Source organism: Lissotriton helveticus, chromosome 8 (assembly GCF_964261635.1).
Source record: "Lissotriton helveticus chromosome 8, aLisHel1.1, whole genome shotgun sequence".
Taxonomy (NCBI): domain Eukaryota; kingdom Metazoa; phylum Chordata; class Amphibia; order Caudata; family Salamandridae; genus Lissotriton; species Lissotriton helveticus.
In genome coordinates, this window is record NC_136069.1 from 310,088,390 (window position 1) to 310,113,584 (window position 25,195).

General features: G+C 47.7%; 1 protein-coding gene across 5 annotated transcripts in view; it reads right to left on the reverse strand.

The window, feature by feature from the left end:
* The window catches only part of EEF1AKMT1 (EEF1A lysine methyltransferase 1), an 89,158-nt gene that overhangs the window by 13,823 nt on the left and 50,140 nt on the right, over nucleotides 1-25,195 (reverse strand). For 3 of the 5 annotated variants that reach the window (XM_078657079.1, XM_078657081.1, XM_078657078.1), the window contains exon 4: nucleotides 8,379-8,659. In XM_078657079.1, coding sequence (XP_078513205.1) covers nucleotides 8,379-8,659 — 281 coding nt within the window. Of the gene's footprint in view, nucleotides 1-2,470; nucleotides 2,536-8,378; nucleotides 8,660-25,195 lie in introns of all 5 variants that reach the window. The other 2 variants (XM_078657082.1, XM_078657077.1) reach the window with 1 other exon arrangement.

Genomic DNA, 25,195 nt, shown 5'->3' on the forward strand with positions numbered 1-25,195 from the left:
TTTAATTCAATAACTGATGTAGACCTTGATAGATCCCATCCGCCATTGGCCGACTCAACGGTGCGCAGATTGGCTACTCAGAGGAAGGAGTGGCAGGAAAGTTGGGGGTTACTGGATGTGTGGAGAGAACAACATCCTGAAATGAGAGACTATTCCTTTTTCTCAGCATTACATGCATTGCATGTGAGGATAGATTCGATACTCTGTAGTGGTCACCTGGCCACCATGGTTAGACACACGGAATATTTAACTAGAACAATCTCAGATCATAATCCCTTATTGATATCAGTGCAGTGGCAACAGGTGAGATCGGTGATTCCCACGTGGAGGCTACAGCCCCACACACTGGAGGATCCGGTGTTTAGTGACGCTGTCCACCAGGGCATAGAACACTATTTTAGGGAGAATGAGGGCACAGCGGCGACGAGACTGGTGGAGTGGGATGCGATGAAAGTGGTGGTGAGAGGAGTGTGCATGGGCAGGTTTGCTAATGTGAGGACGTCGCTTTTGAATGATCTGGTAAAGGCTGAGAATGTGCTGAGGGGGTTGGAGCAGCGTAGACCTGAACGACCGGAACTACAGGCGCAATTGCTTGAGGCTAAGGAATTAGTGGCGAGGGAAACTGAGCGGCTGTGGTGCTATGATTATAAGTAGGGCTCCCGGTTTTCCGTTTTTACGGATATTTACATATAAATGCAGACGGAAATGTATATTTCCTTTGTCTGTATTTATATATAGAAACGGCAAAACACTAGTAAATATTGCCGCGCTGCCGCTGCATGCAGTTTCCTTTGCATGCAGAAATTCATTTAAAGGCAGCAGCAGGGATCGTATCCTCCTCTGTCATGTGGGTGGGGGGAGGCGGGGTTGTTGTCGTCTTCACAGTGCAGTGCTTCGATTTTTGATTAAACATACAAATTTAAGTAAAAACTGTTTCGGGATGGAGGGAAAGGGCGCGATGTCGCGCCATTCCATGATTGATTGCTGCCTAATTAGCCCGAGGGTTAACACACTGGGGAGGTGGGGGCGGGATGGGAGCTTCTGTTTGGGGTCTCAAGCGGTCTTTAAGATAGCACCCTGTGCAGATGGAAATTTAATGCAGATGCTAAAAAAACATAAGAGGCAGCAGAGGGTCCCTTTGGCGGTCACAGGTCACTCCTGAGCAGGGACTGCACCCTGAATACAAACATCGCCAGACCTCCCTTAGTGCACCCAGAGCACCAATCGCTTAGATCATTAGCGTCCTTATGCTGAGGATGATTTTGTTAATGTGTGTCAGCAGGGGTGAGACGGTGAGGGAGGGCAAGGGGTTAATGCAGTTAAAAACATTGTCCACAGTATGATAGTGTAGAATTAAAACCACTTACTGCCAAGTGCGCTGTTAGCATGACCTTAATCCACACAGACAGCATCATGCGCCGATCAGAATATTGGCGCCTGGGGCCTGAGCCTAAAGCCTCTCTTCGGTGACAATTTCTAGCGTTGTGTATTTCATTAGTAATATTTTAATTCTTTAACAGCCCAACGGCGATAGTATAATCACAAAGCTGTCGAGAAAACGAAACAACACAGACTCCCAGCCTATCAATTGAGATAGTGAGTGTAACAGTGGTTTTGTTAGACCCATGCCAGAGCCATCAAGACCCGTTTCTCCCAGTCACATGGTTTTGCACGGCCCTGAAGCTAATTTTCTTTCTTGGCCTATCTCGAGCAGTTCCTATGGTAAGAGTAAGAAATACACTTTAGGTTATCTTCTGACTGTGTCTACTTAGGCACACTCTATGTCTTTCCTAAACATCACGTTTCTGCTGTACTAATAAATGTAAATTACTGCCAACCAACTTAATGGAACTGAATTTACTTACCTTGGAAGGATGATAGGTTGAGTTGGACTTGGGAGGGGAACAACTTGTGACTTGACTTTGACATCCCTGTCCTTTTCAGCAGGGAACGCCCACTCCAGATAAGGACTGGGAGAGGGTGCACTGCTGTGAGATGCATTGTGGGAGGATTTTCAAAGTGTATCCATTGCTTGCCAATAGACATTATCTCTTCTTCATGCACACTGAAGGCCGGCCCAGCTGGGGAGCATCAGTTTGCACGACAGGACACGAATAACTGGGAGTGACCAAGGAGCAGCATGCAATGGATAGGGGAAACTTGAGCATTCAATCCAGCAACGTTGTATGAACCCCCTCACCAGTAGTTTAACATCAATTCCAAAACCATTGCCTTTAGTCCGATTTTTGTCTTTTTAAAATTTATGAGGCTGATGCATATTTTCGTGTGCAAGCTTTTCTTTAGTTTTATTGTGCACACTGTGAAGGTCATCCATTTCTTGCACTCAGCGAGCTTCACCAAAATCCACTAGAAGTGGCTAGGTGACCATCGGGCATAAAGTTGGTTTGGGAAGAGAATAAAGCCAGTATTTAAGTAACTGTGCCTGAGAATTGCAGCCTATAATATTCACCTTTATGTTTTGTTTCCCCCATAGAGAGACCTGCTTTTGAAGGTTTAAACGTCCTCCGGCTGCAGCTAGGGGTGAGAATGATTTGTGTTTTTAGATTCGGTAGCTCAGATAGCTGCACAACTACATTTATACATTTCTAGTCAAACTGACATTAAACAAACATTAAGCATTACGTGACGTCCCTTCCCTCGATTGTTCTTCAAGCTTATGCTAAAGCTGTGTTGTATACTTGGATGTAGTGCGAGTACTTGTAACTCAGTAGAGATTACAGGGAGGAAGTTAACAGAGATAACAAGAGAGGCTGCAAAACAGAGAGAGCAAGAGGGACACAGCAAGGAGGTAGCACAAGAGTGGAGCATAGTGGACAAGAAGAGCACATGAAAAGAGAACGGGGGTTGGGGGCTGGAGCTGAGAAAAAGAAGAACTAAAGCCTAGAGTACGGAGAGAGGCCAAATCCTATCAGAGCACCACACTGAAACCTTACGCCTGCTGTCTCTCTAACTTTCTACCATCATTTAATCATTCTGGGCCCTCATGCTGCCCTATTTTTCACGCACTATAACAGTGCTTGGAATGTGCATCTAAACTTGAGTAGGAGGGGTGCTTTTTCAATCGTACTTGTTAGGTCTGGTGACTTAGTGGACTAATGTGTTGTCCACTGTAGGGGCATGTTGTTGTTCTCGTGGTTACAGGTTCAAATCTGGGTTTGCCCACTTCACAAATAGACGTTATGTTACTTAGGCTGCCTGCTTGCAAAATATTTCAGTTCCAGTTGAGGTTCCCCTATGAGATATTGTGGGTGCTTCTGTGGGCACGTGCATAGGGTTAGTACATAAGGCCTTTTATCTCTAAGTTCCTCAAAATGTGCCTTAATCAGCGAGTTCTCATAATCTGACAATCACTCTGCGTCTCTCCTGTCTTTTGAGTGAAATCGAACAGATGATTGTATTGTGTTGACCAATAACAACCGGGCGCCGGTGTGCATTGTCAATTTAAATAAATGCGGAAAAATACTAGTTGTAGCTGCGTCTTTTGCGTGTGGCAAAAATAAAGGTGGATAAATACAGAAAAAATGCCCAAAAAATAAATATGGATAAATACAGACGGAAATGGCAAAAAAATAAATACCATAAAACCAGGAGCCCTAATTATAAGCTATATATTGTCAAGGTGCATGCGGAGAGGGACAAGGTGGGTACGCTCCTTGCCAGGCTAGCTAATCCGGAGCCTCGGGGGTGCCCGATCATGAGCATAAGAACAGAGACGGGAGACATAGCTTATTCGCAGTCAGTGGTCCTATCGCGCTTCGCGTCATATTATACTGATCTCTATGAGTGCCAGCTAAAGGTGGACACGCCTGAAATAGGTGCGTATCTGGAATCTATCATTTTACCGGTACTAGATGCCGAGGATGCAGAGGCTATAGGGGGACCCATAACGCTGGCAGAGATTAAACTGGCCATTGAACAGATGGCCAAAAACAAAACGCCGGGTGTCGACGGGTTGCCCATAGAATTCTATGTGAAATTTGCTGATATATTGGCGCCTAGGCTGTTGGTAGTGTACTCGGAAGCGGGACAGAAGGGACATTTACCCGAAACGATGAGGGAGGCGCTGGTGGTTCCGTTGCTGAAGCCTGGCAGGGAGGCGCTGGATGTGACGTCCTATCGACCCCTATCCATGCTGACGGTGGACTATAAGATCCTAAGTCGTATCTTGGCCGCCAGACTTCTACCGTTCATGACCAGATTGGTTCATGTCGACCAGGCAGGGTTTATCCCTACCAGGAACACATCCATGAATGTACGCCGCCTACTACAGATATTGGACGATGCTAGGAGCTCGCCTCATGATCCAGTGGTGTTATCTGTTGACATTGAAAAGGCTTTCGATAGCCTTGAGTGGCGGTACCTGGATGAGGTGCTAGCGAAATTCGGCTTAGGAGAGGGATTCCGGCGGTGGACGAGGGTTCTGTACTCATCGGCCACGGCAAGAGTGCGACTGGGGCCTACAATTTCTTCAGCTTACCCGGTGAATAGGGGGACGAGGCAGGGATGCTCGCTCTCTCCTTTGCTGTTTGCACTGTCGATGGAACCTTTGGCAGCACTGGCGAGAACGGGCGTGATGTTTCAAGGTGTGACGCAAGGGGCGAAGTCGCATTACATATCACTGTACGCGGACGACCTCTTACTGTACTTGGCCGATCCCAGACAGGCGCTAGAGGGAGCTGTTGCCATGCTATCAAGATTTGGCGAAGTATCGGGCCTTAAAGTGAACTGGACCAAGACCTGTGTTTTTCCACTACGGGAGGGCACACGCAGCCCCCCCCTTGAGTTGGATGTGATATGGGAACCTTCCAGCTTTACATATCTGGGTGTCCGAATATACCATGAGGCCACGAACCTATTAGAAGGAAACGTGGGGCGATGCGTGCGCGCGCTGAGGGGTTGTGTTAACTTCTGGGCCTCTCTCCCCTTGTCTGTGCTGGGCCGTGTGGCACTTTTGAAAATGGTGGCACTTCCGAGGCTACTTAATTACTTCAGGACTTTACCGGTGTGGATACCGCGGCGCGTGTTTAGGGACCTACAGGTGTTGGTGACCAGCTTCCTGTGGGGTCAAGGACGGCGCAGAGTGGCGTTGACAACCCTGACTAGGCCTACGCTGGAGGGAGGGATGGCGGTCCCTAATTTTGAATTGTACTATCTGGCAGCTCAACTGCAAATATTGACGCAACATGTGGCCAGGGAATTCAGGGGTCCGGACATAGAAAGGGGGCTGGGTATCCAACGGCATGTTTTATCATACATAGTCATGCAACAGAAACTGGAGGTGAGGGACCTAACGTTGGAAGAAAGGACGCTCAGACTCTGCTGGAACAGGAGTCTGAAGAGAGCGAACAACTCCCGAGCATACGCACCAGAGATCCCGCTAGGAATGCTGACCGCACTGCCGCATGGGGGCGATTGGTCCCCGCTATCAGACTGGGAGGAACTGGGGCTGCAGATGGTTGGAGATCTATACGTTGAGGGGACACTGGCCCCCTTCCGGGAGGTGCAGGAACGATTTGGTCTGCCGGACGGGGATTTTCTGCTGCATGCGGCAGTGATTGCAGCGATGCAAAGGCACTGGAAGGGGGGGCTGGCGGAACCGGAGACGACAATGGCGTGTCAGTACGCAGTTATGGCTGCGGGCACTACCAAGGCGGTGACCTGCCTCCATAATAGACTGCAGCGCGAGGGATTGGCACCGCTGATGGCGCTAAAAGCAAGATGGGAAGATAGTATAGGTAAGCCCATACCGGATGTGGTCTGGGGTCATGTTTTAGGGCGAACCTGGAAGCAGCAGGTCCATTTCTTCGTTATTCATAGAGCTTACCTGACCCCGGAGAGGATAGCGCGATATTTTCGGGTCCAGGACGCCATTTGCCCGAGATGCTTGGCACCTGAAGCGGACTTGGATCATTTGCTGTGGGGGTGCCCAAGGCTGGGGTCGTACTGGCATGATGTGGGAGACCTCCTGAACACAGTTACGGACAGGGAGGTGGACTTCGATATGGCGGCATGCTTGCTGCTATGGTTCCCTCACACGAAGAGGACGAAAATCACTAGCAAATTTATCGATCTGGGCCTTATGCTGGCTCAGAGGGAGATCACCTGGCACTGGAAATCTAAAGAAGGTCCGTCGGTGAGACGGTGGAGGACTGAGCTGTTGAAATGGGCTGGCTGTGAAAGTATTATTAGAATGCGGCAGGCTACCAGGAATGACAATGATAAATGCATGGACATGGCGAGAGCATGGGAAACGATAGTGCAAGCGCTGCGCGACTATATGGTAGGGGGTGAGGCCGAGGATGACGAGCTATAACTGACAAGGACTACATGGAGCATTACTATACAGTAGATATCCCTGAATGGTGTCGTGATCTGGTTTTACCGCACATTATATACACCCGCACTGGCAGCAGTTGGGGAAGGGGGGGAGGGTAAGGGACACTCACATAGAGGTAGTTAGGCACACCACACGGGCCATGGAGTATTCGGGCAATGGGATCTAGTAGGAGATTGTAGCGTAGGGGTCTTCGATGACTGTCCTCAGAGGACTGAGAGGCGAACGTACTTTATACTACAGCTGATCACCACTAGCAAATATGATAGGTCCACATCACAATAGATCCAGCACTGATACTGGCTCCGGAATTATCTCGTTATGAACGGGTTGTAAGGGGAGTTGTTGTTAGGGGGGTTAAAAGCGGAATCTGTATATTATAGGTGACTGTCCACCCACGAAGGGCGGACACTTTGGCATTTTCTTATATGTGTGACATACCACGCCGCCTGACCTCCGGGTTGTGGGCTGAATGGCTGTGTACAATATTCTATTCAGATTTTATGTTCAATGCTGCACCAAGTGTAATGGTTGACCTGATTTGAGGTCTATTTTCTAAAACCGCAATAAAAAAAGTTTAAAAAAAAAAAAAGAAAAGAATTGTGTTAATTCAGACATACGGCGAGTGTTGAAGCTCTAACGCTTAAATCTTTAACTCTGTTGTATGAAGTTTACATGCATAGAACGGTAGTCACACTAGTGCGTATGAATTATTTCATATAAGTGTCCTGAGTCTTATGATATCATGCTGTGTACATTTCACATAGTACACTTATTGATTATGCTTTGCATGGGGATCATTCTCGTGTTGAACAATGATGCAGTAATTAGTATTGCTTAATATTAATGTCTGCGAGTTACCAAGCCATTACTTTGTTCTTTACTTTTTTCCTCATAGCACTAGCCAAGATACAAGTACCGCAGAGCACATTAAAACATGATGGACATAAACAAGATAATGAAAGGAACATCAGCAGTAGCAAGAGATCAGAGCCTAAATAGAGCTAAGAACCATAAGGTCAACACATGTATGTCTTAAGATGTGAAAAAGAAGGGTATCCGAGGTGGGGCTGGAATTCCAGATTCTAGGGCAGCACAAGCTTGGCTGAGTACTTTTTTTCACTTTGAAATTCTTTATTATTGTGGTGGTCTTAAATTCTGATAGTTTTGAGCCTCCAACAATAGATACTTTGTCCTATAGGTATGAGTGTTGGCTGACGTGCATCACTTTGTAGACAATAAAGCAGAGCCCTGTGACACGGTTGGCTTTGTTTGTCCCCAACAGGAAGGGGGCTTCTGTGTGAATGAGGCATTCAGCAGTGCAAGAACTGCAATTAAAGTACACAAGGCTATTACGACCATTTATATGGCACATATCCAAGGTTGTGATTCATTTACATTTATAGTACATCTATAAATGAATGGACCTAATGAAATTACATCTAAAACTGATGCTAAAAGCAAGCAGGTATACAAAGCACATTATGGACCAGGTTTGAGATCTAATGAAGCAATAAAAAAAAAAAGTCCAGAATAACGATTAACGACATTGTCATATTACAATGGACCACCCACTTCGTTTTTATCCAGTATTTGAAATCATTAAAGCAAAAATAAATGTTTGCATGGTTAAAGCTCAAACTGGTACCTTTATTCGGGAGATAAACTGTATTAACAAGTCCGCAGGAGTGCGCTTAGTGTATTGAGTGAATTAGCAGTTGCAATCCATCACTTCCACTACAAGTACAGTGTCAACTGTCTGTTTGGAAATAATTTAATCAAAAGAATTATCTAAATAAAACAAAATCTCCAGTTATTCCTTGACATCTCCTGCCTCACAGTAAACAATGATGCCCATAGTCTAAAACAATGCATTACCGGTTATGAACATTGTAAATCTTTATACACACGAATTCTGATGCAACCTTTAGTGATGCATTGTGTAAAATCAAGCTGTTAGCATTTTTGTTTGCAGTCACAGCCTGCTTTCATGAAAAACGTGTAAAGAAAGGATCATGTTAACCTGTACACAGCAGTATCTTTCCCTTTGTCAGATGCTTGATTGTCTGGGCGGTTTTTCCAAGGCACTCGTTCGAAAGGTAGGGTGGATCTGCTACTACAATGTCAAAACTGTTAGCTCCTATGTTCTTCGGTAAATCCAATGGGCGATTGTAATCATAGAAGACAAAGTCGTCACCATAGACTGAAAACCGTCTATCATACTCCAGTAAACAGGCAGAATAGTCTTCACGGTTTAAGTCCTTCAATTTCTGGAAGACACTTGGAGCACTTAGGCAAGCTATCCTAAAAACATAAAGCAGTGATTTAACAAAATGTTAATGAATGTTAAAGCTGTTGCAAAAGGATGTAAACAAGTTCAAAGAAGTTACCTGCTTTTAAAAACGCCTCTCTTGTGTGAGTATCTTAAACAGAAAGATGCATCAGAGTGAAATAGATGTAAGCTATAAACAATCTTGGTATTTCCCCACTCCAATTTTACTGCAAAGTGTGATGCATTACCCAGCCATTGCTAATCATTTAAATACTTGCAGGAGCACAGTGACAACAGTTTATTTTTCAGTACTTTCATGTTTGTCACATTGCCACCTCCACATCTCCAGATGGTTTTAAACTGAACCAGAGACGTAAGGTCACACATGAAAGGACAGCAAAGATCAGTCCTCTGCGTGAAGTGGCCAGCGGGCAATAAAAGTCATCCTGCAGGCTCTTCAGTCCTGTATGGTGAAGCAGGCCAAGTTGGATATCAGAAGCTGCGACTATCGAAATAGGCCACACAACCTGTGCAAATAATGCTGTGCCTCAGCTGCTGATAGTTCGAAAGGGGTATGGTGGATGGCTTTCAACATACTAACTGGTCACCTTGAGCAACCACTGTCTCTGTACACTGGGTGATCCATGAGGCTCAACAAAGCAGCCTGCAGGAAATGTTTATGATCTGGAGAAAACAGCTTGTGTTCGATTGGATCAATGCTCCGGCAAAGAATCCTCCCAAGTAATCTTGATGGTGTAAAACTCATGCAGAAAGCTCTTGAACTCGCTACATTAAAACCTGCACTAAAAGGATTTGCTACATTATCTTTTGTTTTACTTTTATTCGTTGGCGCGCTTTCTTCTAAAATGTGTCACTTCCAAATTGTGAATTGGTATGTAACGTAGCAATTTTCTGCAACCATAATCTGGTTGCAAAACACACACTTATGGACTGCTGAGGTGGGCAGCCTTTCAAAAAGAGGATGGAGCCTGTAGGGACCGCTTCCGCTTTGTGAGTACAAAAAAACCCCACATTTGCTGGGACGTAGACAGTGGTCTAAGACACCACTGCCAAACCTAAAACAGAGTTATTAAAAAAAAATCTTTTTTATTCAGTCCCTTTTCTTTGAAGGAAAAAGGAAACATTAAAAAAAAAAAAAGTTTTGTTTATTTAAGTGCGATCACCAACATGGTGGTCTGCAGGCCACCCTTCCAGTGATGGTATCCGATCAGAGTAAGTCGCAATTTGCATCCTAACTCAATAATATTCATGAGTTCAAGTTCATTGAGACCCACTCCGAATGGGATTTTTGCAAACCGACCTGTTAGTACATCGGTCTGTTCGTAAAATTCAAAACTGCTTGCAATTTGTAACCAGTATTTTGCGACCAGTGAGTTGTACCTCAGGCCGGGATTACAAATCTAAAAGTAGAGCAACAGGAACTTCGTGAGCCATGTTTGACTTTCTTGGGTTTGATAGAAAACAAATTCTCTCCCTATGTGATACACAAATATGTGAAGGCGAAATAAAACCGGAAAGTCTTGCAACATTTGTAAGGGGCAAAAACAATGAACTTAGAAAAACTTTGCAGAGAAAAACAGAACTCAAAAGTTCAGAAACCAAGCAATTGGTAAAAAATAGCTTACACGGAAAATAAAAATACAGTCAATTTATCAAAATAATGTGTATTTCTTGGCCGTTTGGCAGAAGATGCAACTGCAATGAACAATACTTTTAAACTTAATAAGAGGATCTCCAATAATACCCATGGCCTCACAAATATTTTCTTTTCTTAATAAAAAACAAACAGGAGAATTCATACTTCCTTTCTGAGAAGTGAAGGATAGTTTGCACCATAGCTGCAGATACCCAAGCTAGAGAACAGACATTCATCACTAATGTCACCTTGATGCGTTCAACTTGGATTGCCAGGGTTTCGAGCAACTTTAGGTATAGCTGTTCGATAAAAAATGTTTCCACGTTGATCAGTTTGCAATAAAATGGGTATACACAGGAAGGGCCACGGGACTTGATGTACCTATATATTAAATCATCATTTAATTCCAGACGTATTTTGAGGTAAGCACTCTAAATTCAGGACTTGGGGATAGTATCAGGCATAGGCTCAGTCCTGGAACCTCTGTCAAAATTCTGTGATATGTTTCTTAGACCCATCGTCCAAATAATACCAACATACATCAAACATACTAAGGATCTTCTAGTAATGCCGAAGGAAACTGAATTCGACCAAAAGAGTAATCTGTTGGTGTGTTTCGATACAGAAGATCTGTATAGAAGCCAACATAAGGAAGAAACACTACAGGCACTCGAAGAAGTGACCTTTCACAAAACCTGGACATACAGAACACCACACCATTTAATTTTGGAATGTGCAAGACTTGTTCTAACGAGAAAAGTCTTTGAATTTGGAGGTACACTTATTCCACTAGGTGCATGGTCCCTCAATGGGGAATACCTTTGCCTCCAGTATAGCAGGACTTTATGTACATAATTTTGAGATAGATTTCATTTTGAATCCCACCAATCCCTTCTGGAAGAATAGCAATACCTAGAGAAGGAATACAGATTACATCCTTCTCGTTTGAGAAGGTAATGAAGAATCCATCCTCCTATTCTTCCTTTTGTTAAACACACAAAATAAGTTTCTGAAGTTCACTTACACAATGGGCAAAGATTATCTCACTTTCTTTTACGTCAAGGTTTTCTCTGTTTCAGGAGGTCTACAAACTGACATGTCAGAATCCCACAGATAAAAACAATGTATTAAAATCTGACAGCTTTCATACAAGAACATGAAGAGACAGTCTATCCTACAATTAATTTCTGAGATTGAGCAGAAATTGTAATAAAATAGGGTATTTTAAAATCAAGCTGAAGATCTTGCTAATAAACTTATAAGTAGAGGTTACCCAGAAAACCTTTCACAGATATCTCAGGCAAGAGTAAGAAATCAAAATAGGGAAATGCTCCTAGAACCATCAATAAAGGAGAAACAAGCATTTGCAATGCAATAGGTCTCGCATTTACGCAAGTTTGAGCTATTGACATTGCAAATAACATGCCTTTTATTTTTGTTTTCGTTTTAAAAACATAAATAAAAAGCATTTTCATTTACAATGCCAATAGCTTAACCCCTTCGCCGCATGGCAAATTCCGCCGCGGTGCGAGGGGGGCGAGGCGTGGCGGGGCGTGGCATGGCGCTCGGGTACCCAGGACGGCTCCCTGCCGTCATGAGTCACAGTAGGCGTGTGCTCATGACGGGCACGGGAGTGACTGACTTCGGTCACAGCTCTGCTCGCCTCTCAAAGAGACTGACCGACGGACCGTCTGAGAAATTTCCTGATTTGATATCGATATTTGCATCTGTGCCATTTTCCTTGGAGGAGAGGCCTATTTCGGCGTTGTACTGGTTTGTACCGATGTCATCATGTATGCAGTGTCTTGAGTCTACCATTTTAGCATCTGATACCGGGTCTGTGCTGATTTCTTGACCAGGCGGGCCCCACAGGCATGCTAGCCCACCCTTCACATTGCCGCATATATTCTCCTCCCAGAGGAGGCCCCATATACAGTGCATGAATTAAATATTGATGTGATGTGCGACACTCTCCTGCAAAGGAATTATGCTCAAGTGTGTGTTGTTGTGCCACTGTGATTGTTGTGGAAGCTTAAAGATTGTGAAGTTACATCACCTATTAATGCACAATCCTGTCTCGGGCAGGCACATTTCTCCAATTTAGTTTGTATGAGGGATACATAAAATTGTGTATGTTCAAAGGTAGCCTACAGTGGTTAGCGGTGGCCACTTAGAGGCGAGCACTTACTTCTGAGGACCAAGATTCTTTTTTTTTACCTCCCTTTGAAGGTGAACCAGAAAAATTACCTTTTCCTGTTCCTTCATGGGCTTGTGTCCTAGACTCAGCCCTTTAACAACCGCAGGCCTGCATACGGTTTACTGTGTCCACCAGATCTCTGGACTGCTCTCTTCCACCCTCGGCACAGTATCACAGCTTATTTGTACAGTGCGTGCCTCTAGTACTGCTAAAAATCCATCTGACACGAGTGCACACAATTCAGGACATTTCTAGACCAGACTGATATCCTCAGCAGTATGGGCTGCACTCACACTCGTGCCAGCAACTAGAAAATTACTCGTTTGTTGTGAGGTGCATTCTGATTGGCTGAGCAGCCAGGGATCCGATCCCCAACTTACATGATGCTGGCGACAGTGATAGAATCTATCTCATGGCCCTTTTGAGCTGTGGAGTGTGGGGCGCTGTAGAGTGCAGTGTGCTGTAGAGTGCGGGGCGCTGTAGAGTGCGGTGGCGCTGTAGAGTGCGGTGGCGCTGTAGAGTGTGGTGGCGCTGTAGAGTGCGGTGGCGCTGTAGAGTGCGGTGGCGCTGTAGAGTGCGGAGCGCTGTAGAGTGTGGGGTGCTGTAGCTGTAGAGTGCAGGGGCGCTGTAGAGTGCAGTGGCGTTGTAGCTGTAGAGTGCGGGGGCGCTGTAGAGTGCGGGGGCGCTGTAGAGTGCGGGCCGCTGTAGAGTGCGGGCCGCTGTAGAGTGCAGGGGCGCTGTAGCTGTACATGATGCTGGCGACAGTGATAGAATCTATCTCATGGCCCTTCTGAGCTGTGGAGCGCTGTAGTGCGGGGCGCTGTAGAGTGCGGGGCGCTGTAGAGTGCGGTGGCGCTGTAGAGTGCGGTGGCGCTGTAGAGTGCGGTGGCGCTGTAGAGTGCGGTGGCGCTGTAGAGTGCGGTGGCGCTGTAGAGTGCGGTGGCGCTGTAGAGTGCGGGGCCCTGTAGAGTGTGGGGTGCTGTAGCTGTAGAGTGCAGGGGCGCTGTAGAGTGCAGTGGCGCTGTAGCTGTAGAGCGCGGGCGCTGTAGAGTGTGGGGGCGCTGTAGAGTGTGGGGGCGCTGTAGAGTGCGGGGGCGCTGTAGAGTGCGGGGGCGCTGTAGAGTGCGGGGGCGCTGTAGCTGTAGAGTGCGGGGGCGCTGTAGCTGTAGAGTGCGGGGGCGCTGTAGCTGTAGAGTGTGGGGCGCTGTAGCTGTAGAGTGTGGGGCGCTGTAGAGTGTGGGGCGCTGTAGAGTGTGGGGCGCTGTAGTGTAGAGTGTGGGGGCGCTGTAGAGTGTGGGGGCGCTGTAGAGTGTGGGGGCGCTGTAGAGTGCGGGGCGCTGTAGCTGTAGAGTGCGGGGCGCTGTAGAGTGCGGGGGCGCTGTAGCATGCGGGGGCGCTGTAGCGTGCGGGGGCGCTGTAGAGTGCGGGGGCGCTGTAGAGTGCGGGGGCGCTGTAGAGTGCGGGGGCGCGGTAGAGTGCGGGGGCGCTGTAGCTGTAGAGTGCGGGGCGCTGTAGAGTGCGCGGGCGCTGTAGAGTGCGGGGGCGCTGTAGAGTGCGGGGGCGCTGTAGAGTGCGGGGGCGCTGTAGCTGTAGAGTGCGGGGTAGCTGTAGAGTGCGGGGGCGCTGTAGCTGTAGAGTGCGGGGTAGCTGTAGAGTGCGGGGGCGCTGTAGCTGTAGAGTGCGGGGTAGCTGTAGAGTGCGGGGGCGCTGTAGCGTGCGGGGGCGCTGTAGCGTGCGGGGGCGCTGTAGCGTGCGGGGGCGCGGTAGAGTGCGGGGGCGCTGTAGAGTGCGGGGGCGCTGTAGAGTGCGGGGGCGCTGTAGAGTTGTAGAGTGCGGGGGCGCTGTAGAGTGCGGGGGCGCTGTAGAGTGCGGGGGCGCTGTAGAGTGCGGGGCCGCTGTAGAGTGCGGGGCCGCTGTAGAGTGCGGGGCCGCTGTAGAGTGCGGGGCCGCTGTAGAGTGCGGGGCCGCTGTAGAGTGCGGGGCCGCTGTAGAGTGCGGGGCCGCTGTAGAGTGCGGGGCCGCTGTAGAGTGCGGGGCTGCTGTAGAGTGCGGGGCCGCTGTAGAGTGCGGGCCGCTGTAGAGTGCGGGACGCTGTAGCTGTCGAGTGTGGGGCGCTGTCGAGTGTGGGGGCGCTGTAGAGTGTGGGGGCGCTGTAGAGTGTCCGGGCACCTGGCAATCCCCCGGTTGGCTGGATGGAGTGGGGGCCGCTTTTGTGCCAGGGGGCCTGTTTGGAATTGGGCCCTGGCCCTGGTGACGGTCCACGACCCGAGTTAGTTCAGTAGCAGCTAAATCTGCTGCATAATTAATACTAAATGTGCTGCTGTGCATAAGGCTGGCAGTATTCCATGTAAAATTTATTAAATAAATGCACCTGGTACTGCGCAGGCCGATCCATGGCGCGCGCAGCGCGCAGATGTCTCCTCCTCCGCCTGGCCCCCGCGTCTGCGCGCGGCCGGCAAGCTGAAGCCGAGGAGTAGTTTACCACTTAGGGTGGGGTCTGGATTTTAAAAATCATGCGCATTGGGGCCGGGCTCTCGCAAAGTGCGCATGCGAGCAGTGGCGTAACGTAAGGCCCCGCAGCCCATGCGGGGCGCTGTAGCTGTAGAGTGCGGGCGCTGTAGAGTGCGGGGGCGCTGTAGAATGCGGGGGCGCTGTAGCGTGCGGGGGCGCTGTAGCGTGCGGGGGCGCTGTAGAGTGCGGGGGTGCTGTAGAGTGCGGGGGCGCTGTAGCTGTAGAGTGCGGGGCGCTGTAGAGTGCGGGGCGCTGTAGAGTGCGGGGCGCTGTAGAGTGCGGGTGCGCTGTAGCATGCGGGGGCGCTGTAGAGTGCGGGGCCGCTGTAGAGTGCGGGGCCGCTGTAGAGTGCGGGGCCGCTGTAGAGTGCGGGGCCGCTCTAGAGTGCGGGGCCGCTGTAGAGTGCGGGGCCGCTGTAGAGTGCGGGGCCGCTGTAGAGTGCGGGGCCGCTGTAGAGTGCGGGGCCGCTGTAGAGTGCGGGACCGCTGTAGAGTGCGGGACCGCTGTAGAGTGCGGGGCCGCTGTAGAGTGCGGGCCGCTGTAGAGTGCGGGCCGCTGTAGAGTGCGGGCCGCTGTAGGGTGCGGGGCCGCTGTAGAGTGCGGGGCCGCTGTAGAGTGCGGGACGCTGTAGAGTGCGGGACGCTGTAGAGTGCGGGACGCTGTAGCTGTCGAGTGTGGGGCGCTGTCGAGTGTGGGGCGCTGTCGAGTGTGGGGGCGCTGTAGAGTGTGGGGGCGCTGTAGAGTGTGGGGGCGCTGTAGAGTGTCCGGGCACCTGGCAATCCCCCGGTTGGCTGGATGGAGTGGGGGGCCGCTTTTGTGCCAGGGGGCCTGTTTGGAATTGGGCCCTGGCCCTGGTGACGGTCCACGACCCGAGTTAGTTCAGTAGCAGCTAAATCTGCTGCATAATTAATACTAAATGTGCTGCTGTGCATAAGGCTGGCAGTATTCCATGTAAAATTTATTAAATAAATGCACCTGGTACTGCGCAGGCCGATCCATGGCGCGCGCAGCGCGCAGATGTCTCCTCCTCCGCCTGGCCCCCGCGTCTGCGCGCGGCCGGCAAGCTGAAGCGGAGGAGTAGTTTACCACTTAGGGTGGGGTCTGGATTTTAAAAATCATGCGCATTGGGGCCGGGCTCTCGCAAAGTGCGCATGCGAGCAGTGGCGTAACGTAAGGCCCCGCAGCCCATGCGGTGCGGGGGGGGGGGCCCTCAGTGGTACTATAGTTTATAAGCATACTTTTGGTAGGACAGCCTGCCCTGCCCATGGTTTCTAAGGGCCCCTGGTCTTATGGTCTTTGTCCATCCGCCAGTGGGCCAGTAAATATTAATAATATATTTGGCACTTAGACCAGAGTCGACATCCATACAGGATCGAGAACGAACTGAAAGCAAAGTTCCACTTTCTCCTGCGTCAGCGCCTGGGTGTCTCCTTTTGTTAAAGGCGGGGCAGGGAGGGTCGTGTCATGGTCATGCGCAGTGTGAACTGCACGTGAGGCCATTCGCACGGCGCGAGGCATTACTATGAGTACAATCCCATTTTCATTATGGCATATAATCATCGTCTTTTACTCTATTTGCTTCATTGTGGTGCGGGCACGGCCACCTCGTAATTGCTCTCTCCTATTGCGTGCCCCCCAGCTAACCCCCACATGCATTGGCTCTTCTCCTTTTCTTGTGTTCTGGGCCCCACAACTGTGACTCTGTGCCGGAGTGGTCGTCAAAATGCCTAAGAGGCCCAGAGTATTTCTTTCTTTAAACATGACACTGCGGAATCGCTTCGACTTAGTACAAAAGGTGAAGCGATTACACATGTCATGTGTAAAGAAAGAAATAATACCCTTTTTTTGCATTTTGACAACTGCAGGGTGGATGGATGCCTCTAGGAACCGGCGTGCACCAAACAGCCCTGGCAATGGCATCCACTTAGGGCCGGTCGTCCGTCAAAACACAAGAAGGGTATTTCTTTCTTTAAACATGCCATGTGGTATCGCTTCGATCTGTGTACTAAATTGAAGTGATTCCGCGTGCCATGTTTAAAGGAAGAAATAGCTGTTGTCTCTATGAAGCCACATTCCTAGGAAGGGTTTTACTGAGGCCATCAATGGTAGGTGCGAAGAGAACGTTACAGAATGAAATTACTTCCTTGGACTTTTTGAAGTCAGTAGTATTTTACTTAACAAAATGCTGCCCATTTACTTACATTTGAAATTTCTATGTCTCAGAGTATCGTGGCTAAAGCTTTGGCGGTGACTGTAGTCCTTTTATGTGAAGTGCACCTTAGTTGTCGATGCTTCAACATAATTTCAGAGTGTAGCATGTAGGCAGGGGTCAGGAGGGTAATTTATAAAAGCTGTTGAATGGTATTTGCTGAAACTTAAGGTCAATGGATGTTCCTGTTTGTTTACCCCCCCCCCCCCATGAGTCTAAACATGTTTTCTAACTGCCTTGTGATGAAGACTAATGGACAGCATACTGTTGGGTTTATATTTTTACTTTTTTGGATAGTAAACATGTATTGCCCTCCGAGATCCATGCAATCTGCAGTAGGGCCATGACTAAATCCAGGCTTGTGTTTTTTCACTATCCTTTGAGTAAAACGCCACGTGCACCTGCATCAACTGGGCAGACCAGAGTGACTTTTGTTAATTAGACCATGTCCTGAGATGTGTTAAATAGCCAGACAGATGGCTCAGTGAGTTACACTGCTTCTGAGACTCACAAGTTTGAGCCCTACCAAAATAAACTACTTCATTTACTTCAGAGGCCTATGAATTGAATACAATTACTTTTAATAGAACCAAGACTTGTGCTGCACTTGGAAACATCAGATATGAACAGAAAAACAAATTATTATGAAAGTGGTCTCCCTTGAAGCTAGTCGATGTGGAGTATTTCAGAATGTATGTTTGGCATGTCAGTGTTTATTTGTATGCAAAAGGCATAAGGTACAGGAAGATTTACTTTCCGTGGCCTAATCTGAAGGCACTCTAATGAGGTTGTTAATAGAAACCTGCAAGAATGTTGCATTAATTATAGCGACCTCCCACTGTATTGTAAAGTAAGTATATATTTGCAGTTTTATTATCCACCCATACTTACCTTACGATATAAACATAAGTGGAATTATGAATAGTACTTATAAAGTGCTCCAATCTACAATGCACTACTCCACAAAGCACACCACTCCACTATACAGCATTCCACTCTACAGCGCAACACTCCACTCTACAGCGCAACACTCCACTCTACAGCGCAACACTCCACTCTACAGCGCAACACTCCACTCCACAGCGCAGCACTACACAACACAACACTCCACTCTACAGCGCAGCGCAACACAACACTCCACTCCACTCTACAGCGCAGCACTACACAACACTCCACTCTACAGCGCAGCACAACACAACACTCCACTCTACAGCGCAGCACAACACAACACTCCACTCTACAGCGCAGCACAACACAACACTCCACTCTACAGCGCAGCACAACACAACACTCCACTCTACAGCACAGCACTACACAACACTCCACTTTACAGCTCAGACCTTCCCAGTTTAGCGCTCCACTCTGCAGCGCAGCGCTCCACTCTACAGCGCAGCGCTCCACTCTACAGCGCAGCGCTCCACTCTGCAGCGCTCCACTCTGCAGCGCAGCGCTCCACTCTGCAGCGCAACACTCCACTCCACAGCGCAACACTCCACTCCACAGCGCAGCACTACACAACACAACACTCCACTCTACAGCGCAGCACAACACAACACTCTACAGCGCAGCACTACACAACACTCCACTCTACAGCGCAGCACAACACAACACTCCACTCTACAGCGCAGCACAACACAACACTCCACTCTACAGCGCAGCACAACACAACACTCTACAGCGCAGCACAACACTCCACTCTACAGCACAGCACTACACAACACTCCACTCTACAGCACAGCACTACACAACACTCCACTCTACAGCACAGCACTACACAACACTCCACTCTACAGCTCAGACCTTCCCAGTTTAGCGCTCCACTCTGCAGCGCAGCGCTCCACTCTGCAGCGCTCCACTCTGCAGCGCTCCACTCTGCAGCGCTCCACTCTGCAGCGCAGCGCTCCACTCTGCAGCGCTCCGCTCCACTCTGCAGCGCTCCGCTCCACTCTGCAGCGCTCCGCTCCACTCTGCAGCGCTCCACTCTACAGCGCAGCGCTCCACTCTACAGCGCAGCGCTCCACTCTACAGCGCAGCGCTCCACTCTACAGCGCAGCGCTCCACTCTACAGCGCAGTGCTCCACTCTACAGCGCAGCGCAGCGCTCTACAGCGCAGCGCAGCACTCTACAGCGCAGCACTACAAAACGCAGCACTCCACTCTACAGTGTAGCACTTCATAGTCCAGCACTCCACTCTACAGCGCAGTACTATACAATGCAGCACTCCACTCTACAGTACAGCGCTCCACTCTACATTGCAGTGCTCCACTCTACAGCGCAGTGCTCCACTCTACAGCGCAGTGCTCCATTCTACAACGCAGTGCTCCATTCTACAGCGCAGTGCTCCATTCTACAGCGCAGTGCTCCACTCTACAATGCACTACTCCACAAAGCACACCACTCCACTATACAGCATTCCACTCTAGAGCGCAACACTCCACTCTAGAGCGCAACACTCCACTCTAGAGCGCAACACTCCACTCTAGAGCGCAACACTCCACTCTAGAGCGCAACACTCCACTCTAGAGCGCAACACTCCACTCTAGAGCGCAACACTCCACTCTAGAGCGCAACACTCCACTCTAGAGCGCAACACTCCACTCTAGAGCGCAACACTCCACTCTAGAGCGTAACACTACACAACACAACACTCCACTTTACAGCGCAGACCGTCCCAATTTAGCACTCCACTGTACAGCGCAGCATTCCACTCTACAGAGCAGCACTCACTCTACAGCGCAGCGCTCTACTCTACAGCGCAGCGATCCAGTCTGCAGCACAGCATGCCACTCTACAGCGCAGCGCGCCGCTCTACAGCGCAGCACGCCGCTCTACAGTGCAACACTCCACTCTACAGCGCAACACTCCACTCTACAGTGCAGCACTACACAACGCAGCACTCCACTCTACAGCACAGAACTTCCCAGTATAGCGCTCCACTCTACAGCGCAGCGCTCCACTCTACAGCGCAGCGCTCCACTCTACAGCACAGCACTACAAAACGCAGCACTCCACTCTACAGCGCAGCACTATACAATGCAGCACTCCACTCTACAGTACAGCGCCCACTCTACATTTCAGTGCTCAACTCTACAGCGCAGTGCTCCATTCTACAGCGCAGTGCTCCACTCTACAATGCACTATTCCACTCCACTCAACAGCGCAATACTCCACTCTACAGTGCAATACTCCACTCTACAGCGCAGCGCTCCACTCTACAGCGCAGCGCTCCACTCTACAGCGCAGCGCTCTACTCTACAGCGCAGCGGTCCAGTCTGCAGCGCAGCGCTCCACTCTACAGCACAAAAACTTCCTAACACGCTCACGCACATTATTAATGTAGTTAAACACAAACACTTTTTTAAGCACTAATTATATGGAAAACACCCACTTTTCAACACACTCATTGTATTAAAACACGCACATTATATTAAAAACACCTATAAAAAAAAATTGTATGCAGAAGCTCTTTGCACGCAGTTGGCAAGGGAAAACTGAAACTGACATGTTCTTCACAAACCAGCCTTTAAAACTGCAACAAAGTAACAAAATGTAGAACTGCTGTGTAAAACTGAAACTGACATGCTCTTCACAGCGAGCGTTCACATCTCTTGTCTCTTGTCTGTTCCCCTTGAGTCCTGGAAAACTGAAATGATCACAATAAGTCTCGCAGCGACGGAGAGACCTAAAAAGAAGACACATTCTTTTTAGCCTTAAGCCTTATAGCCAACACGTGTTTCATTGTGATGGGGTGAGCCCCACAACTTCCTCAGGGCTGTCTTTCCTGTAATATAGGTTGTTCGCTCAGTCCTTAATTCCGCTTGTACTTCCGTCCCGGATATTAGGTGAACACAATCCTTAAATTGGGTGTATCTGTATTCCATAGTTTGTCCATCATAAATCTTATTATCTTTAATATCCAATATTTAAAAGTGCCATTTATGCCATCAACATCCCAGTATTAATACGAGAAACTGTCTACCTCTTTGTAGTGTTCCTGATTGCTGCAGTAAGAGTAGTTTGTGTAGCAGCGTGTAAGCTCAACACCGTGGCATCTTCGATCCGTGTAAAGGCGGATCTGAGTAAAGGCATCAGTCTTCGGCACCTGGCATTTGTTGTTTTTTTTAAAAACAATTTTATTAAATTGAAAGCACCGAGTCATCATTGGAATATCATATTACACATCAAATATGGTAAATACCCATACATCAATACGCAGGTGTTACATGGCATCTGGCACTTGTGATCGATATTGTCGAGGCAGATTTTTCCTATCGGGCAGTTGCTCTGTGAATGTTAGTTTCCAATCTGAGTTTCAGCATGCGTCTTGGATTTCAGGAGGGCAATTTCTTGCGCAGCACCCATGTGTGGCAGCCTCTCCACACGCACGCGCGCCACAGACAAATGTCTACCTGCTCAATTGGAAAAAACGGCAAAGACAATATTGATCTCAGATGCTATTCGCCAAAGACTAATGCCTTTACTCAGGCAATCCGTCATAGATTGAGTTAAAAAAAAAAAAAAGAGAAAACGTCTCAAACTGAAAAACTTCACACTGCTAATAACTAATCACGACCAACGTGATTCCCAAAGCATGGCCTCCTATTCAGAATCCTCAGGGACAGAACAGCTTCCACCAATCTTGAACCTAGCACCTAGATTCTGCCAACTGCGAGTCCTGCCCTCCCAAGTGCTGCCACCCCAGTCCTGGAACCTTGGAAGTGGGCTCGAAGGTGCTCAGCCAGCCATGTTAAATGACATCACTGATTACATCTTGCAGTCTTTGTGAAAGCGTCCTATAGGGTTTAGAGACTTGAAATAATTCAACATATACACTTGTGCCCATTTTTTTTAACTCACCAATCAAGTGATATTGGTCAGAATACTTGACCACATACAGGACCCATAGCATATCTGTTAAGTCACACATTTGGTGGATATTACCCTGTTTTTAACGGGATTCAACCACCTAACAAACAAAACGCTTTAGTAGAGGTTAATGGGGTCATCCCCTTTTTAGGTTTCACCTGCTGAGCACTTGCGCTGTTCTTGTGAAATCTCTTGTATTTAATATTTCTTAAACGGGAGCTCTTATTAGTTCCCATCGTCGAATTACTGTGTTCATTTGCTTCTGTGTGGAACTTTTTTTTTGTTAACTTCTCTTGGCTGCATGCATTTACGATACTTATACTAAAGCTGTTCAGACTGTTTAAGCCCTATTCACTGTCAAGATAAGATCTCTTCCCGCGGAAAAGGCAGACCGCTTCTAACAGTATGCTGAAACGCTAGCTTTTTTATTACTTACTTGTCTAAAGCAGATGCTTTAGCCTTCGAACGTTTGTGGCATTTCCTATTCATGCCTCAGTACCTTTCTTTGCAATTTGTGGGCATTATCGGATAGATTTTTTCAACTTAATCTATTTGGTCATTATGATCTGTTGTAATAAAAACTGCATGTTAAAAATAAAGTTACTACACAACAGTTGTGCTGTATTATATCACTAAACAGGCAGTCACAAGTACACTTACTTTGCAGACAATAGGATTATGATTTGAATGGTGCAGAAGGTGTAGTGGCACCGGACACAAAAGTTTTCAGAACTCCTCTAAACACCGAATATTGCTATATTTTACTACTATACAGGCAGTCACAATCACAGTTATCTTGCAGCTGAAAGGGGCTTGATTTAAATGGTGCAGCAGGTGCAGTGGCACCAGGGCCAAATGTCATACTTCCACTAAACACCAAATATTGCTATATTTTACTACTAAACAGGCAGTTACAAGTGCAGTTATCTTGCAGGCAACAGGGTAATTATTTGAATGGTGCAGCAGCACCGGGACCAAAAAATCTCCAGGCACCCCACTAAATACCTAATATTGCTATATTTTATTCCTAAACAGGCAACCACACGCGCAGTTACCTTGCAGTTGACAGGGTCATTGTTTGAATGGTGCAGTGGCACCGGGCCCAAAAGTTGTAAGGACTCCTCTAAACACCTAAGATTGCTACATTTTACTACTATACAGGCAGTCACAATCACAGTTATCTTGCAGTTGAAAGGGGCTTGATTTAAATAGTGCAGCAGGTGCAGTGGCACCGGGCCCAAATGTTATCAGAACTCCTCTGAACACCTAATATTGCTATATTTTACAACTAAACAGGCACTCACAAGTGCAGTTATCTAGCAAGTGGTAGGGTCATGATTTCAATAGTGTAGCTGCTGCAGTGCAACCGGGACCAAAAGCTCCATGCACCCCACTAAATACCGATTATTGCTATATTTTACAACTAAACAGGCAGTCACTTGCAGGCACTATGGGCATGATTTGACTGGTGCACTCGATGAAGTCTTACCGGGCCCAAACGATTGCAGAACTCCTCTAAAAACATAATATCGCAATAACATCAATTAATTCTATTATTTCCCCCTTTCATTCTTCAAAATGTTGCTATTACTTACCTGCACTAGTCCCACTACTAACAGCACAATATATTGAATTTTTTTACATAAACAAGACATAAAACTTTAACAGGCTTTCTGTAACATATTGTACAACTACTCAACAAGCTACGACTTACAACAAAAACCAGCTTATTATTACTCACATAGGAGAAACCTGATGCATTTACCCATGCATGTTAAACCTTGAACACCCTCCAAAAAAAGAGTTTGTACTCTATTCACCTTAACCAAATTACCCGCTAAAAGACTTCACATGACCTGCAATTTTAAGTCAAGAGGATGACAGTTATGAGTTTGCCACTGATATTTTACAAGTCACTATGGGAAGCTCTCTTCCTAATTTAGTAAAATAGATTACACACATTCCTGAGATTAGCACAATTGCATACATTCATGGAGCCAAGCTTACCAGCGCAGTATGGGTTAAACTACCTCAAAGTAGGTTGCGAATACATTGTACATTATTTAACAAATTGTAATGCCTCAAAATCCTCAGTGAAATTCTTGAAAGAAATGTGCACACATTTTAAATGTCCTTGTTAGATTGAATGTGGTCTACCATTGTATGACAGAGGTGAAAGGAAGAGGCAACCTTAGGGAGGAATTTGGGGTTTGTCCTAAGAACTACCCAATTGTTATGAACCTGAAAGAAAGTTCCAGCAGAGTTAGAGCTCGAAGCTCACTCACATGCCTGAGGGAGATGATGGTTAATAGGAAGGCCACTTTCCAGGAGAGAAACTGAAAAGGGCAGTAAAGTAGTTCCCTCACAGGGGCAGGTGGTAACCTTGGTTGAAGGACTCTTACATCCTTCCATGAAGGCCTTAATGACTGGAACCTTGAAAGGTGAAGCGCACTCCCTATTCTGAAGATAAGCAGCAACTGCATATGGGTGAAGTCTGAGGGCTGTATGAACAAGACCTGACTTCTGCAAGTGACACAAATAACAGACAATGTCTTGGGCTGCTGTCTTAAGAAGATAGATGTGCTCTTTCATTTGACTGCATAGCATGCCCGAGTTGTAGGTCTGCATGCCTCCTTTAGGACGGTCGTGCACTCCAGTAGAAGGTTGAGGAAGCCAAACTCTAGTACCTCAGGAGCCACATTGCAAGATTCAGATGCCTGAGGTTTCGATGCCTGACTGTACCCTGTTCCTGGATGAGAAGCTCTGGCCGGATGGGGAACTTCTCGTGGGGCACTAGAGACATTTCGAGAAGGGTGGTGAACCATGGCTGTCTGGCCAAGGTGGGAGTCACCAGGATGAGAGTGAGGGATATTTGCTGAAGCTTTTGTACCACAAACGAAAGAACTGGGAGAGGCAGGAAAGCATAGGTAAATATCCCTGACCAGTTCATCTATAGTGCATTGCCCATGTACTGTGGGTACTTGAAGGCGAAGCTTGGGCATTTCCGGCAGTGGTGAAAAGGTCTACGTTGGCAGAACCTCAATGACTGAAGTATGAGAGTAGGACTTGCAGGTGGAGTTCTCACTCATCGACTTGTTACTTGTTGCTGCATCCTGCCGAGCATGTCT